At 38.3% G+C, this 16,673-nt stretch overlaps 1 protein-coding gene and 1 long non-coding RNA gene across 3 annotated transcripts; one reads left to right on the plus strand and one right to left on the minus strand.

The window, feature by feature from the left end:
* Positions 1-6: 6 nt before the first annotated feature.
* Positions 7-480, minus strand: LOC115418473 (uncharacterized). Its single transcript, XR_003935295.1, has 2 exons — positions 373-480; positions 7-293 (listed from the first exon to the last, which is right to left on the minus strand). It is a non-coding gene; the product is annotated as an uncharacterized LOC115418473 (long non-coding RNA).
* On the plus strand, positions 191-14,793 carry ephx4 (epoxide hydrolase 4). 2 transcript variants are annotated; one of them, XM_030132951.1, is made up of 7 exons: positions 199-649; positions 2,209-2,294; positions 3,432-3,589; positions 5,910-6,038; positions 6,421-6,524; positions 8,855-9,003; positions 13,921-14,793. In XM_030132951.1, exons 1-7 carry the CDS (start codon positions 407-409, stop codon positions 14,159-14,161), a joined length of 1,110 nt encoding a protein of 369 aa, XP_029988811.1. In that variant the 5' UTR covers positions 199-406; the 3' UTR covers positions 14,162-14,793. The 2 variants fall into 2 exon arrangements, with proteins under 2 accessions (XP_029988812.1, XP_029988811.1); XM_030132952.1 differs by lacking the exon at positions 6,421-6,524 and having other exon boundaries at positions 191-649.
* Positions 14,794-16,673: the final 1,880 nt, after the last annotated feature.

The following is a 16,673-nucleotide window of genomic DNA, read 5'->3' on the forward strand; positions in this document are numbered from 1 at the left end:
TTTTTCTAAATACATGTTGCCATAACACCGGCTGAAAGCCCCGGTGCTTTGCAGTGATTTGAGGTTTTCACTGTGTCTAACAGCGCCTCTTAGCTGCGCTCAAATCCCTGTAAAGCACTGCAATGAGTGGCTTATTGCTCGATTTCGGACTTGCCTTGTATAGTCAACAACACCGTCTCCTGCTAAACAACCACTGCTGTCACACGCAAGCGTGAAATCTGACGTGATGCTTTTGCCACCGTCCCATTCAGCCGCTTGTTGGGATCCTCCCTTCAGACAGTCGTGCGTATGCGCTGGTAACGAAACAACGGCATTGTCAGAGCAGTATTTAAACAGAAACGACCAGTTAACAGAAACAAATCAATAGGTAACCTGATCTGGATTGATTTCTTGCGGCAATGTAAAGATGGCGAGAGTGCTCCACAACTTGCTGATATTTATAATCAGACTTGCGCTGAAAATCAGAGTTTTGGGGTATTGGTCATTGATCTACGGTTATTGTGCTCTCTGCACCATCGTAGCCCTGCTGAAACTTTGGTGGAACATCATCTTGAGGCCGACAACAATCTTCCAATGGGCAATTCGTGAAACTCCCCCGGCTTGTCTGAATGACACGTCCTTGGGAACCCACTGTTATGTTCGGATCAAGGTAAGACGCACACACACACACACATGCACTTGGACATAAGGGATGTCTGTGAGGAGGAGAAAAACCCATTGTGTGTGAGGAGCAGAGGCTGTGTGTCGAGCTCGGATGGCAGAGCTGTGAAACGCTACAACACCTTGCTTGCGGTGTCGCGTCGTGAGAAGCCAAACAGGCCTGATCTTTGAGCAAATCATGAGGCGTGTGTTTATTTTTTGAGACGTTTATGGCGGAGTCACGGTCCCCACGCCGCGCGCTCAGGTGGTGCTGAAAGAACAGCTCCTCTCCTCCGCCCTCAGGTCCTCCGGTGTCTGCAGGCGGACCGAGGACCGGGGCAACGGCGGCGGGGCTGCAGGTCCAACTGTATGCACAACATTATATAAGAAACACAGGCAGGAGTCCGAGCTCAACCAATCGGACACCTGCACCTCTCTGCATCCTGACGTTCACTTGCTTATTTTCTTCAAAGTTTGTGTAAGAGCAATACGCTGGATGCGTTTGCATCATCAGGGAAATAACAGAAAGATAAAGCCGAGGCACAAAGTTGACTTAAGGATTTATATTTGTTTGAAGGTACTGGAGGAGAGATCAAAAATACATCTACAGCACATGAGAATTAGTGGCAGAACAACTTAAGTGCTTTTATTTCTAACATTGTCATATTTTTCTGATTATGTCTCAAAATGTGAGACTATTTTTATATGTAACCAAGAAAGAAGAAGAAATCTTTATTTGTCAGTACGTATGGTACATGCAACACACACTGAAACTGATCCTTGGTCTTTAACCCATCACTAGCTGAATATGAACACACTGCACACTGCAGACTAGGGGGAAAGGATAAAAAATGGATGAAGTAACAAACACCAACATCAATAAAGGGCAAAAAGTAGAAAAGGTCAAAGGAAAAGATTACAAGAATACCAATAATAATAAAAATAACACTGAAATTGCTCATATTTATGTTTCTTCTCATCCCAATAACCCCTCATTCACCCTACAAATAGCTTTACCGACACACTGTAAATACAACAGTCATAGCTCAAGTGAATTGCTCTAACCTTGCTCTACTTAACAGAAAGCTTTTCAACAGATGCTGCATTATAGCATTATCATTTAATCTGCTGTCATATTCATGTGTACCGGTATGATTTTAGAAGAGCCATCATTACTCACATCGCTGTGTATCACCTGCAGTTTCTCTCTAAATGTAGATGTCAACCAGCTGTAAAAAAGTAGAGCAGGAGTAATAAAAATAGCAGCGTATTGTTGTAGTTTTCGTGGTCAACATGTCTCTGTGCATTGTCAGCTGTCCAGGTTATCATAATCCTGTATATGGTCATGATAATCCTTTACACTAGTGTTTAAGTAGTAGTTACAAAAGATTAATGATCAGTCAAATTCATCAAGTATTTTTTCTCCATTAAAAAAAACTCCTGTTCTGTTTCCTTGCTAACTATATTATTTCCAACAGTCATGTAAGAGTGGTAGACCTGTTGTGTTGTATCTACAACTGTTAGCCTGATGTTTATGATTAAATGCTTGTGTGTCTTCCTTCCATGCAGGAGTCTGGCCTTAGGTTTCACTATGTTGCTGCTGGAGAGAGAGGAAAGCCACTCATGCTGTTTTTGCATGGCTTCCCTGAGTTCTGGTAGGTCAAACAGGGAGTGAGGGTGGGGTGTGGTGGAGTGGGGTGGGGGTCGGGGAGGGTGGGGTGTGGGGGTTACACTGCACAATAATAGCTCTACTACACCCTGCAGCAAATGGTCAGATGTTTATTGTGTGTAGTTCAAATGCCTGTCTGCACTTCTCTAGACATTCCCCCTGAAAATGAAGATTTCTTTGCTGCAAAATTTCATTGCCTTGCAAAAACAAGCCAGTGAGTAGATCTCATACACGGACGTAAATCGCCATCGGGGGGGAAATGGTCCAAAGCAATGCCAGTCTTTTCCTCCTGATATAAAATGAAAAATGGTGGTGAGCATTGCTCCTGGATTGTGGCCAAAGAACTTGTCAAGAGCTGTAAGGATGTCCATATCTCTAACACGCTATCTCAGCTGCAGACAGGACAGGGAGTAATTAATGGGAGAGAAGAGCCGTTTCTGCTTCACTTGCCATATTCTTCACAGGAATGATGAACTCGACTGGACTGAGAGCGAGAGCAGTGAGAACTCTTAACACTCAAGTCATTCTTAAAATGTGCTAATTCCTGCTTAGAAATAAGGAGGAATAGAGTAAGTGTGTGTGTCAGAGGTAGGGTGGTGTAGTCAGAGGGGCTTACTTTGTGTTAAAACCTCATCTATATTCTAAGATCTGAGGGTTCAGTGCTGGGATCTTATCCTGACTCATCAGAATCACAGTCAGGGCTCTGCATCTTGCTTCAGCGGAGGAGGAGGAGGAGGGGGATTTGGGTCCTGATGAGGAGCCTCTACAGCAGACAAGATCTTCAATTAGGAAGCCATCCTAGACCACAAGACCGGTGGGCGGATTAGAATCTAAAACAGCTTTTTTATTATACTGAGGTGACCTTCACTGAGCTGGAAAGAAAGCTGAGTCCTGGCTTTAAAAATAAAAGTTTGTGGAGTTACTTTGAAATTGCCTCAAATGCACGCAGGCATTGGAGTCATACACTGCAGTAGAAATGAAACATCACGTTAAGTGGTAAGAAACTGTCTGCAGAGTTTCAGCTTAGATTTGATGACAGGCTGCAAATCAGAGTGTTTTGAATTACAAGTAAACACAACACTCGTTGGGGCAAAAATATGTGAGTTGTGCTTGTTTTCCTCAGGTTCTCCTGGCGTTACCAGCTTCGAGAATTTAAGAGCGAATTCCGTGTGGTGGCCATCGACATGCGAGGCTACGGGGAGTCCGACTTACCGCTCTCCACCGAAAGTTACTGCTTCGATAACCTGGTTACTGACGTCAAGGATATCGTGGAGTACTTAGGTAAGGGAAGCACAACAGAGCTGTGTGTCTGTAACTGTGAAATGACTTAAAGAAGTGGACAGTGTTTTGACAACGTCTTGAGTCAAAAATAAACTTGTTTATCGGTCTTAAGCTGTGGACAGCCCTCAGGCCTGCAGCGTGGCATGACAAACTTCCTGTGACTCATTCTCACAGAACATGGGGCGTTGTGCAGAAACAGGGCCTGCAGCCTGCTGACTGCATGCTCAAACACTAGGGGGGAGCTTCCATGGTGACCCGGGGCTGTCTGCACACCAGCGCTGATTTTCTGTCCAGAAAGACATTTTTTGCTCTTTCACTGCAAGCACATAAGGGTTTATTCCATCTGAATTATTCTAGCTGTGGTTTCTACGACAACCTGCCTCAGCACTTGAAAGATTGGTTAAAATGCTCTAATTAACCATGCAGTAGGTAATAATGTCTGTGAGCATTTTCTTTGTCTTCTCTTTCACACCTGTCATCTCATATTTAAAGGTCTTGGAGCTACTACTTTGGTACTACTTACATCCAAAGCAAATTAATTCAACTGGTCATATCTTCAATTTCTCCACAATCTCTTAAATGCAGGATACATAAACCACACTATCTTCACTTGCTCAGTGTTATTTGTTTAAAGATAATGCCAGTATATTTATATCCATTTACAACCTATGTAACTAATAGCTCTTACCATGTTGAGCCTTTTTGTGTTGGTATTGTCTGTTTCCCAAGACTCAGAAATTACTTCAGCAAGTTTCATCTTACCATAACTAATAGAAATAATAGCCAAAGTAAAAAAAAAAAAAAAAAAAATGGAATTACAGTGTCTTGTACAAGTATGTTTTCAGAGCAGCAATGATGCTACAGAAATCAAACTGCTTTGTGATTGCAATACAAGGTTAAAGTAAAGAAAACCTATGAAAAAGCAGTTCTATGGACTGAAACATTGCCAGTGAAAGTGGTAAGAACTAAAACAGTAAAACTAGCACAATGAGCTAAAAGGAATTGTACTTGGATGATAAGAACGGGTTCATCACTATCATGTATGCATTTCACATGAAAGACCCTGTTATTTGTTACAGATACAGAACTGTGCAGAAGTCTTAGGCCACTGTCAGCTTTGTTGTTTTTACACAGTTGCAATGAGCATTATATCTATTTCTCAGTCTCTTTATTAAAATACAACAAAAATGTAGATGGGAATACTGTGAATGGCATCAAAAACTCACAACAAATTTAAAAGAACAGGCTTCTACAGGAAACAGTCAGTATTACAAAAAGGACTCAACAAATGTCATAATGTCTATGTATTCAAGACATTTTCAGCATGTTAAGTACAAAGGAGGGTCACACTAAATATTCTATTCTGTTGTTTGTTTTTCTCTGAATTTCTTGCTTTTAATGCTGTTCTATATTTCAGTTGCATCTTGTTACAGAGACTGAGAAATGTGTTCCTACATTATAATATACCATTATATTGTTGCTAAAACAACAACATATTAAAAATATTTTTAAAAAAATGACTAGTGCAACATTAAACTTAAGTCCATAACTGGTCTGTATTCAACAGTTTGAAAGTAATGAACATCAAGCCCAAAAGTACCATAATGGCCAGAAGTATTCTCAACACTCCTCATAAAAGATTTACAGTGTCCAAGACAAAAAACAGGCTTTAGCAGATGCCTTGAAGCTTTTTATGCTGCGCTGTTGTCGTTAATGTCTTAACAGGCTTTCAGGAGCTAAGTGTATCGTGTGCAAGTAAATCACTTGTGAACACGTAATTCTGTAAATGATCCACCTAATGGTCATTTCAGTGGAAGTGGGATAGATGCTCACATTGATCAAATGATACCTGCTGGTCTTTAATCTGTAATTGAACTACTGAACCCTCCTCATGCCATCAGCCCACAGGCTCCACTTTACAGTCCTTCAAATGTAAACCACAGGCACCCAGTTACAGATACTGTATACCTATTACAGCTCATTATCAGTACTTACAGCAGACACTGGAAGTCTTAGCTGCAATATAATCCCTGTTTAAGCACAAATAAGTCAGTACTGAAATGGTGAATATATGGTGTGGCCAGAGGTAAGGGGATTAGTTTGTGGGCCTGGGTCCCTTGACCTTGATCAGCCTCGACTGTAGGTCATGAAATACATCCCTCTGATGGGGAACTCAGCAATAAAAGCACTGACATGTATTGATTTTTAAGGCAGTGACATTGTTTCATTAGCAGTGGAACATCAGCCTGAACATTCAGAGTTGTCCGTATCTGTGTTCTGTGGTAATAATGGTCTTGTGTGCATTTGATTTTCTTCCAAGGATACAACAGATGTTGCCTAGTTGGCCATGACTGGGGCGGAACCATCGCATGGCTGTTTGCCATTCACTACCCAGAGATGGTGACAAAACTCATCGTTCTGAACTGTCCCCACCCGTCTGTATTCACAGGTACTTTCTATTTGTCTTTGAATAAATCCATGGATCCTCACACTGTTCTTAATGTTGTGCAAGAAAACCAATTTTCTGCTGCATACTAATTACAGAGGCTCTGGTTTGGCTGTTACCATAATAATTATCATTAATTAGGAAGTATTATTACTTCAATTCCATGTTTGTATCCATCTGGCAAATCCTCTTTTGCCTTAAGGGGAAAATGATGAGAAGCTAATTACAGGAGGCTAATGTGAAGCATGAACAGCTGGTTCGACTGGCAAAGACAGAGAAGCCAAGTTATTGAGAGTTAACGCCATCGCGACCCCACAGTGTGTGCAAATGTGCCCTTTAATTAGTATCGAACAACTAAACTTCTCTCTCCTCTGTTCTCCTCTAGATTACGCCCTGCGTCATCCGAGCCAGCTGCTGAAATCCAGTCATTTCTTTTTCTTCCAGCTGCCCCGCTTCCCAGAGCTCATGCTCTCCATCAATGATTTCAAGGTGCTCTAGTATGTGTGGGCTTAAGCGCTTTCAAGGTCAAGGTCGTGTGTGTTGTTGTCTGCATTTCTGTGTGTGTTGTGTGCAGGCAGCCCAGTTCATATGCATGTGCACTGGTGTATGTTGCATCTTATTATAACGTTGGTCTATTTTTAGAGTTTTCATCACTGACACTATAAATAGCCCACTGTGAAAGAGGTTAAAAATGGCTGTAGTAAACAAAATGATCAACTAATCCTCTGAGAAATACAGTATGTAGACTAAATATTAGTATTACACAGAGCTAATTGAGGATATTAGTGTTTTTTAGTAATGCAAAATGCTCGATTTTGGCAATAAGATGTGCAAATTCAGTAAAATAAGTTAATATTCATTGCAAATACCCAGTTGATTTAAAAATGCATATTGAATAACAGCAATAATAGCAATTCCATTCATATAGAACATTTAATGCTTCCAAATAAAATAGTTTACAAGTTAAATGAATTCAGTGAATGTAATTTAAAATTAAGGACAAAAAATAATTGCTTTTAGTCCATATAAATGAGTTAAGTCCTCTAACATGTAAATGAAATAGCCGTATGTCTAAATATATGCAAATATAAAAGACGATTTGCATTACATTAAAATGATCTCTGATAGAGCATAAAAATATATACATTTTCAGATAAAATACAGTATTGTGCAAATGCCTTAGGCTGCCTTTAGATTTGTTGTTGTTGCAAGGTTGAAATTAATATACATATTTAATTCTCATTCTCTTTTCTTCACATACAACAAGAAAATACAGGAAGCATGTGCACAGCTTTAAAAGACACACAAAAATTGAACTGACAAGGTTCTACAGGTTAAAGTCACTATTTAATGTGACCCCTGACCCCATGACAAGAAGCAGCACAAACAGAAACATCTGACATGTCTTAAAAGAAACCTGGTGTAAAACATCAGAAAATTAATGCAGTAAATCTCATATTGTCTGAAGAAAAAGGTTAAAGACATGTTGCAAAGGGAGGTCACATTAAATACTACCTCTTTGATTTATAGACGCTGTTTTATCCCTGAATGTTGTGTTTTTACAACTGTGCATAGTTCACATATATCCAGATTTTATCTTAATACAGAGGTTGAGAAATGCAAATGTGTTGTTATTAGAGCTTTACTAAACCAACAATCCTAATGTTGGTCTACTTTTGCACTATAATGTTCATAACTGATTATTCTAAAACAATCAATGCACTTTAAGAAACACAGAAATCAATTTAACACTAAAAACTAATATAAAAATGGTGTGGTGATTAAATACAGACCATTTTATAGAAGTCCACAGATCTTACACTAAAGGCTGTTTCAAAGCCTCAGTCGGGCTCATACATAATTAATAATATATTAAAATTAGTGCTGTCAATCAATTAAAATTTTTAATCTGATTAATCACAGGGTTGCTCTGGATTAATTTTGATTAATCACAATAAAATATCATTCATCTTTAATGTATATTAATTGTGTTTCATTTTGCATGAGCAAACAGACTCAAGAAACAAGGGAATATATATGCACTTAACATGTTTATTAAACACCCTCAACATTTTCAACAAAACAACTTGAAACGCTTGTTCCATCTTGTTTTTTTTTTTTTTTTTGTCCTCATATTTCTATCCAGAGGGCCAACGTGCCATTTAGCGTCCTCCATCTTTATGGGCTGGTTCTGCTGCCTGTCACTACTGGATCAACTGCCCATTTGCAGATGCACGACAGTAATTTTACTTGGACAGACTGCCCCAAATGCGTTAAAAGAGATGTTCAGAGTCATTCTGTGCAGTAGATGGGTTAATTGCATTAAAATTTGTTATCAGATTAATCATGGTGATGGATTAATCTGCGTTAATGTGTTAATTTTGACAGCGCTAATTAAAATATATTTTAAACTTGGTGGACAACCAGTGCAAATGAGCCCCAGTGAAATGAAAGCAGTAAATGTTTCCAAGTCAGTTAATTTTCTAAAATATATATCACCTTTTGCTCTATATTTTTACAATTCATGTAATGTTATGAGTGTTAAAGTGTATTTACTAAATGTAGTGTTATATAATGTTCCCATAGGCCTGTGTTGGGGTTTTCAGGGGCAGAGGGGCAGGATATAATGTTGTTGAGCCAGCGGTATGGTGCGATGCCAGAGCTGAGACTGAAGGTTATAAGCGCTGATCTAAGGACCTTTTCCTCCTCGTATTACACTAACAGTACCGTGACTGACCTTCAGAGATGTGGATGTTAGAGATCAAGCTGTACCAGTCGCACACTCTGACTAAAGTGTTTTGCTGCTGTGTTTGCTTTAGGCTCTCAAGGCCTTGTTCACCAGCCGCAGCACAGGGATCGGAAGGAAAGGCCGATGGCTCACTACAGAGGATCTGGAGGCCTATCTGTACGCACTCTCACAGCCGGGAGCTCTGACCGGAGCCCTCAACTATTACAGGAATGTCTTCAGGTGAGGAAACATTTGAGGTTTGTTACAGCACAAACACAGACAAGTCACACTTTGAGGGGATGTTGAATGGTCCCCACAGAGTTTATCTGTGGTAGTAGCAGTTCAAACTATCAACAGCAGGGGGACGTTGTACACAAGAATACACCTAGTGCTACTAAATGTGCCAACAAGTTAATGTTACTTCTCCATAGACTGTATCACTCACTGAACAAAGAGTGAAAATTTTGTTTACACATATCTGCATTATGATATCAGTACATTTTCTCTTTCAAACTGAAACTCAACTGGTTAAAATAACGCTTTGTCGTCTAATTTCCATGTTTTGCATCAGCTCATAGTTGACATTATAGCTCTGTTAGGTTAAAGGTGGGGTGCGAGATGTTTTCACGGAGCATTTTTTAATATATTGCTTAAAATCCCCTTCACACCCAGATTACAACCAATTAATTAAATGCTCTAACGCAAAAATAAAAAAATAAATAAATGTTGTCACCTGTGGAAAGGACAGGACTAAAAATACACCATCCAAATATTTTAAGCACCTAATCGAAATGATTGAACAGTGATATGTCTATCAAACTCAGTTGCCATTTGTCCCTCCCCACCCCTCCCTCTGTGCGAACCCCTCTTCTTGCATGAATCATGCATTCTCAAAGGCTTGGAGCACTTGTACAGGAAATGAAGCCAGAGCCAGAGCTTTGCTATAGTAGCTATGTTAGGATGGAAACTTCACCTGCTTACTGTTTTGTCACTAACATAAATCACTTGGGAATGTAATGTTAGTCAGATAGGTATGAACTGGGGCTGTTCTGTAAGAGGGGTCTGAGCCGGAGGTGGGTGAATTGTTGCTGTGCAGTGTTCATGAACTCTTGGGAACAAGCATTGCGTGTGCCAGTACTCCGGAGGTGTGGCTTTGGGTGGATGTCTGAAGAAAGGAGTTTGGACTTTTGAATGGAGTATTTTCAAAATGTAGCTTGCTTGAACCGTTTTTCTAAGACCTTCTACCCCACCTTTAACTCTGTTTTTTAACAGAAAATAGCCAAAGTAAAACCACAAATCATATCTGGTGTGTGTATGGTTTGTGTTGTCATTAACTGCAATAAAGATCTGTTTTGAATCATCCAAACAAAGTCAGAACTGTCACACTGATTTGTGGTTTTACTGTGGTTGTTTTCTGTCTCAAACAGAGCTAAGCTAACAGAGCTATAATGTAAACTATCAGCTGATGCTGCATGTGAAGATTATAAGACACTATTAATTTAAGTGACTTTCAAAATAACCAGCTCTGAGTTTTTGTTGGGAGAAGAAATATTAATACCATAATATAAATGTGTGTAAAAAAAAAAAAAAAAAAAAAAAAGGGAAAAAAAAGCTGTATACTTATATTCAGTGCATGATACAGTCTGTGGATACAGAGCTTTGATTCACTGGTTGTTTTGGTAGCCATAAGTGTGTTCTGGTACCAGACTTACCCCTGCTGTTGAGTGTTTGAAATATCAATACTACACAGAACCCCTTCACAGCAGAAATACTACATGTAGCTCATTTGACAAACAACATAAAATCAGTCTGTTTCTGACTGGGAATATTTATTCAGATACATTTCCCAATTCCACTGTATGAGATATGTTGAGGTATACAAACCTGATACAGTTATTTTCATTTGCAGTTTAAAGAATGTTTATAACAGTGAAACAACAGGTTATAAACTAAAACAAAACAAAAAAACTGCACCAATACCTTCAGTTTACTTTAATCCAGTTTTTTTCCTCATCTCAACTCAGTGATTCTCACTGATTGATACAGAGTTGTCAAGTATAGGAATAGTCCTAAAAACAGGTATATTGACCATTTTTAACATGTTTTGCTTAAATATTCCATCTCAGTGGGGCTTGCAGCACTCTTCAAGTCATACACTCAGCATTCACTGTGTTATATCTTATCTGAATGAAAATACTCAGCTTTGTACACGCATCATCACTGTTTTTTCAGTCTCAGCAGACACCTTCTTTAATGTTAATCTTTTCATTGTGAACAAATTCCTCTCCAAACCTGCAGCCTAGGAACAATCTTGACATTTTGAGTTGAGGAAAAAATGGAAATACTTTCGTGTCAGTATAAGGATCTGCATACAGCACATTTACTGTACATTATTTTTGTCACCGTGGTCCCAAAATTTAATAGTGCCATCTATTGTCAAAGCACTGAAAGGACAAAAAACCCCAAAAGCACCTTGTCCTATAACACTGTGACACATTTAGTTGGATATGTGTGGGTGTATTTCTCACCATTTTACTGACATATGTACTGTGTGACTGACTTGCTGAAAGTAAACAACGCAAATCCGATCAAACAAAATCTCACTGCATGCATTTTAGACATGTGAACTCGACATGCATGGCTGACTGTGCCATCTGCTCCCTTCTCAAGCAATGGGTTATCTCAGAATAGCTTTTATAGGCTTATGTAAAAGAAAATTTCACTGACCCATAGCCAATTAGTGTCTCCAACAAGCGCATACTGTACCTAAGCAGCAGACACACACACATACATAAACACATAACAGCCAATCCATCCATTTTTATGTCTTCTGTATCAACTTATCTGGCCTGCCCCCGCATGCACTGGAAGAGAAATACAGCAACATAAAATTCATGATGGGAAGTATCCATCCTGAAGATCGATTCACGTACTGTACTGCATGTAAATCAATGATACTGCAGTTCAGTTTTGTGAATTCAGCTGCGGCTCAACTGCAGATGAACGTACCGTATCTGGGGCATCAGTGTGGATACTGTGGAGTGTTAAAAACATCTGAAACTTTGAAGGGGAAAAAAAATCCATAAATTGTCAAGCTTCGGTGAGGCTGAAGAATCCACATCTTAAACACAGAGTGATCTAAATAAAACACCTTTGTTGTTACAGAACCTGCTTTACGCTATCAGAAGCTTTAAAAAGGCTAAATACGTCAGCGGTGACAGGAGAAAATCTGCAATAAAACCTGATCCAGACAGTTATTGCTGCTTGATTAATTATTGTGATGAATTACTGTCAGGTCACATGTTTTGAACATTATTCACAGCGAAATAGTTGATAAAAACACACCCTGGTTCAGGTCGTAATGCACCAACATTTAGATTTGATTTTATATGCTTAACCCATAAAGACCCAAACATCCACCATCTACCAAAATCATCTACCAGTTTAAACTGTTTAATCCCTGCTGATCCACTAATCCATGTAAATAATTGGCGTAAAATACAGTTCTTCATCTTTTCATGGTCATCAGATATGACCCATTTGGACATTCAGAGGCTCCGTAGTTACCATGGAAACACCGTCATTTTCTACAACATTGATTCACCACTAAAACCCATTGAGCTGTGGATCAATGACAGTGGATAGACACATTTTGTTTATCTTCAGTTAATGAGAGATTTTGCTGAAAAAGTCACTTTTTCTTCAGTTTTCTCTATTTCTGATGTAACAATCCTCAACTTTACTCTAAGCTTTTATGAAGATCTATATGATCAGTGAATTAAATGTTGGAAAATACCTGAGTTTCAATGAAAAAAAAAAAACACAAAATACAGAAGATAATATTAGAATAAATGGTGATAAACAACTTAAACATAAAGAAAAATTCATTTGGGAACTGCCACAAAAGTCACACTGGGTCCTTATGGGTTAAAATTTGCAAAATAATTGAATGGAAAATATGTATTGGTATGAGTAATTAATTAAAATCACATGCATAGTGACTGAGTACAACATCTAAATGGAAAAAGGTGATGCTACATTGTGTCACAACAAATACTACATGTGCATTGTGGTGCTACAGAGACGTTCGGGTGTAAAGGAACATGTTTGTTTGGTTCCAATCGTGGAAAAAGAATCACATCATCACCAACTGATATGATTAGAAGTGATCAGTCGGCAAAGGTCATCACTCATATTCTACAGTAAATACATCCCAGATATGAACATTCATCTGCATCATCATTATACCCACACAACCATCATCATCATCATCATCATCATTATCATCATCATACACACACACAGCACAGCAGGCCCTGTCTTGCATTTGCATTTGCATGTGCATATTTTATTGTTTTCCAAGAAATGAAAATGAAATGTAAAAATCACCATCTTACTAAAATCATGATCGTAATCACATTGACTCAAAAAATTGTAGTGTGATTTTTTTTTGTTATGCTTAAATTCTTTAAGTTACTCATGCAGAGTTTGCAGGAATCTGTAGTTTACTCATTTTTTCATTTTTCTTGCACTTTATTACTTTTGTCCACCAAATTTTCCAACATTGTTTACTTTGTACTCTGACTTTGCATCTTTGTCAGCCTTCCCAACATCAAAACTATTTAGAACTGAAATAGGATTTACAGTAAACCATTCACATACAACAACTGTAACAAGAAAATGATTAAAAAAAAAAAAAAAAAAGTAACATGAGAAAATGACAAGAAAATGAAACTCACACAAAAGGCATCATTATAATTTGAGTTCTGCTGTTGATGCTTAAAACAATTATGCCCATTGTTTGTTAGTTAAGGCTCTATTTTCAGTGAAATAGTCTGAATTTATTTAACCCATAAAGACCCAAATGTCCACCACAGACCCAAACCATCTACTAATGTAAACTGTTTAATACCTTTCTGGTGTCATCACTCAGAAATAGGGTTGAAAATGGACCTGTGGAGTTTAATTAATGAAGAATTCAGACCCAAGCATAGCATTTACAGTTAATTTAGACCACAGAGAAATGTTTTAAAATGCATAATTCCATTTAAAAAAGCAAAATATCAGGAAGTCTTTTTTTCTTTTCCTCTGTTCTCTGGTACAGTTTTCCCAGATGTTCATGTACATATGTTGTTCATGTTCCTTCCTTATCTACAGCTCCCTCCCCCTCAGCCAGAACCACGTCAGATCTCCGGTGTTGCTGTTGTGGGGCGAACGCGACGCCTTCTTGGAGCAGGAAATGGCCGAGGCCTGCCGTCTCTACATCAGGAACCATTTCCGCCTCAACATCATTTCGGGAGCGAGCCACTGGCTGCAGCAGGACCAGCCCGACATCGTCAACACCCTCATATGGACCTTCCTGAAGGAGGGAGAGGGACGCAAAAGCTACAGGAACTAAACCTCCGCCACACATGGAAGCCTGGAATATGCCTGTGAAACCAAGCGACATAGTGATAATGCAATCATTCTTCAGACCTTACACATTTCAGATATTTTTCAAAGACGCCAGTTAAAGGAAAGAAACAAAGCACACTTGACTGGAGAGGACACTGAGCAGTATATTTGACACATATTCAAGATGTTTTTTGCACATGACATCCGCCTTAAAGTTTGTTGGTTACAGCATTACAAATGTGTGGCAAAATCTCTTTGTGACTTGTATTGTGTGGTGCCTTTTAACTTTCCAGTCGTCGCAGTGTAAAGAGCGATGGGGGTGTGGCGTCATCAGCTATACTTGTATGTTTCACTGAGTCGCTCCACTCTACTTTGGGCACAGTCCTTTGGGAGCCATAACTCTCCCACTCCCTTTATCAGGTAGTGTTGTCTAAAGGAGTTTTCTTTTTTGTATTTTTTCCCTCAAAGATACTTGCTCAAATGTAGAGAATGTTGTTATCTTGATCTTCCTGTATAGAAATGTCAGTAATGAGTGACTATTGTACTATTTTGTATCTCTTCCTACACACTGCATTTTGAGAATTCACTGAGCCAGGTCTACACCATTTGATTTTATAAATAAACTGATTAAGTGTCGATGTGTAGGACTACGCTGCTCCTTCACGTTAATAAGGATTGAAGCTGTTCAGAGACCCCCGTTTCCCCCATGTGTTTGGCACTGTCTCTCCACTGTCGTTCCAAGCTTTTATGCACAAGAGATGAAAAACACCAGAAATAGTCATGGGTGTGCTGTTAAATATAGTACAGGACTGAGTGACACTGCAGTTATTTTGAGCTTTTTCTTCAGAGCAAACATCTGTTGTGTTTATATTTATAGAGGCACGATGTGGATTGATGTGGAACTACAGTGAGGTGTTTGTTTCTAAGTCAGTCTTACATAAACAGATTTTAGTGCAATGCCAGCAGGCAAAACACACACACACACGCTTCTTACTGAGCCATTTGAGGAGAGAGAATGCTTAGGAAAGCATAATTAGGTTTGTTTCACACTACAAAAACAGATTTGTTTTACTTTATCATATGTGTCCATTTGTATATGTTTTACTAAAATATAATATTAGGTTGAACTGACAACAAAGGGCCATCATGTACCATTAACACACACACAATTGTTATTTTAATTCTTTAAGACCAAGAACTATACTTGTGGCAGCATCCAAATGATTTTTTTTTCTCTATATTTGACTCTCCCTAATATTAGCGTCTTCATTTTGCTTTTTTCCATGAAAATCAAGTATTTAACCCAATACTTAAACTTATAAATGTTTATAACAGCTCAGTGTAAATTCAAAGGTTATTATATCAAAACAGAGAAAACTAAAGAAAAGATGACTTTTTAAAGCAAAATATACCATTAACTGATTAAAAATAAGCATCTACAACCACTGACATTTATCAAAGTAAAACCTGAATTATATAAGCATATCACAGATCTCAACCCTTAAAAGCCCAGAACTATTCTTTCGTGATTTCTAAAAGATTTTTTTTCCCTCTACATTTTACCATTTATCTAATTCAGTATATTTTCCTCTGTGTTTTGCATTTTTCAGTGAAAATTAGGTGTTTTCTAATTTTTTTTCACTGATTGTGTACATATTCATAAAAGCTAAGAGCAAATTCAAAGGTTATTATATCAAAACAGAAAAAAACTGAAGAAAATTTGACTTTTTTTAAGCAAAATATATCATTGACTGAACATGAAAAAAACAAACAAACATCTACAACCACTGTCATTTATCAAATTACAGGGGTTTTATGGGTGAATAAATGCTGGAGAAGATGACTCTCTCCACGTTCACTACAGAGTCTCTGAATGTCCAAATGCATCATATCTCATGCCAGGGAAAAGAAAAATGCATTCTGCCTGAATTATTTTAACGTAGTGATAGGAATAATGGTTCAAAAGTTATTCCATGGATGTTTAGGTCTTTGAAGGTTAAAAACAACTATCCATTCAAAACGGTTTGATTACTTATTCAATTTCATTTATAATTTCTAATACATTATTAGTGGCTATTAGTTGCAGCTTAAACATGCTTCAGTGTGAAGTCGTTGTTGAACAAAGTGACGTGCAGCAGATCTCATCTCAGTATCTTTGACATCCTATGTGTCTTTCTCTAACACTGATTGAAACGCTTACAATTTTGCCCTGACATCGTAAGGAGCGTGTGGAGAGGGAGAAGACAGTGACGTCAACAGCAAGATGTGACCGGTTCCTATGTAGCCTTTACTGACATTTGGGAAAACTATTTATCAACAGGATAACCAAGAAATCTAACAATTTTTAAAGGTACAAGTTGAATATTAGTTATATTTGTCTCAGAGGAAGTTTTATGGACACTCACGTAAGGTTAAAATCGGATTTTTATATTTCAAATTTTAATGACCACTCTACACTTGATATATTTGACTAAATCGCTTTTTCTTCATTTCCTGTACATATGTATATATGCTCG

This window comes from Sphaeramia orbicularis, chromosome 4, assembly GCF_902148855.1.
Source record: "Sphaeramia orbicularis chromosome 4, fSphaOr1.1, whole genome shotgun sequence".
Classification (NCBI taxonomy): domain Eukaryota; kingdom Metazoa; phylum Chordata; class Actinopteri; order Kurtiformes; family Apogonidae; genus Sphaeramia; species Sphaeramia orbicularis.

Bases quoted from the DNA above. Each gene is read 5' to 3' on its own strand.
- ephx4 (XM_030132951.1), top strand. From the start codon at position 407: ATGGCGAGAGTGCTCCACAACTTGCTGATATTTATAATCAGACTTGCG. The intron at 2,295-3,431 runs GTAGGTCAAACA...TGTTTTCCTCAG, and splicing joins CATGGCTTCCCTGAGTTCTG to GTTCTCCTGGCGTTACCAGC. The intron at 6,039-6,420 runs GTACTTTCTATT...GTTCTCCTCTAG, and splicing joins CCACCCGTCTGTATTCACAG to ATTACGCCCTGCGTCATCCG.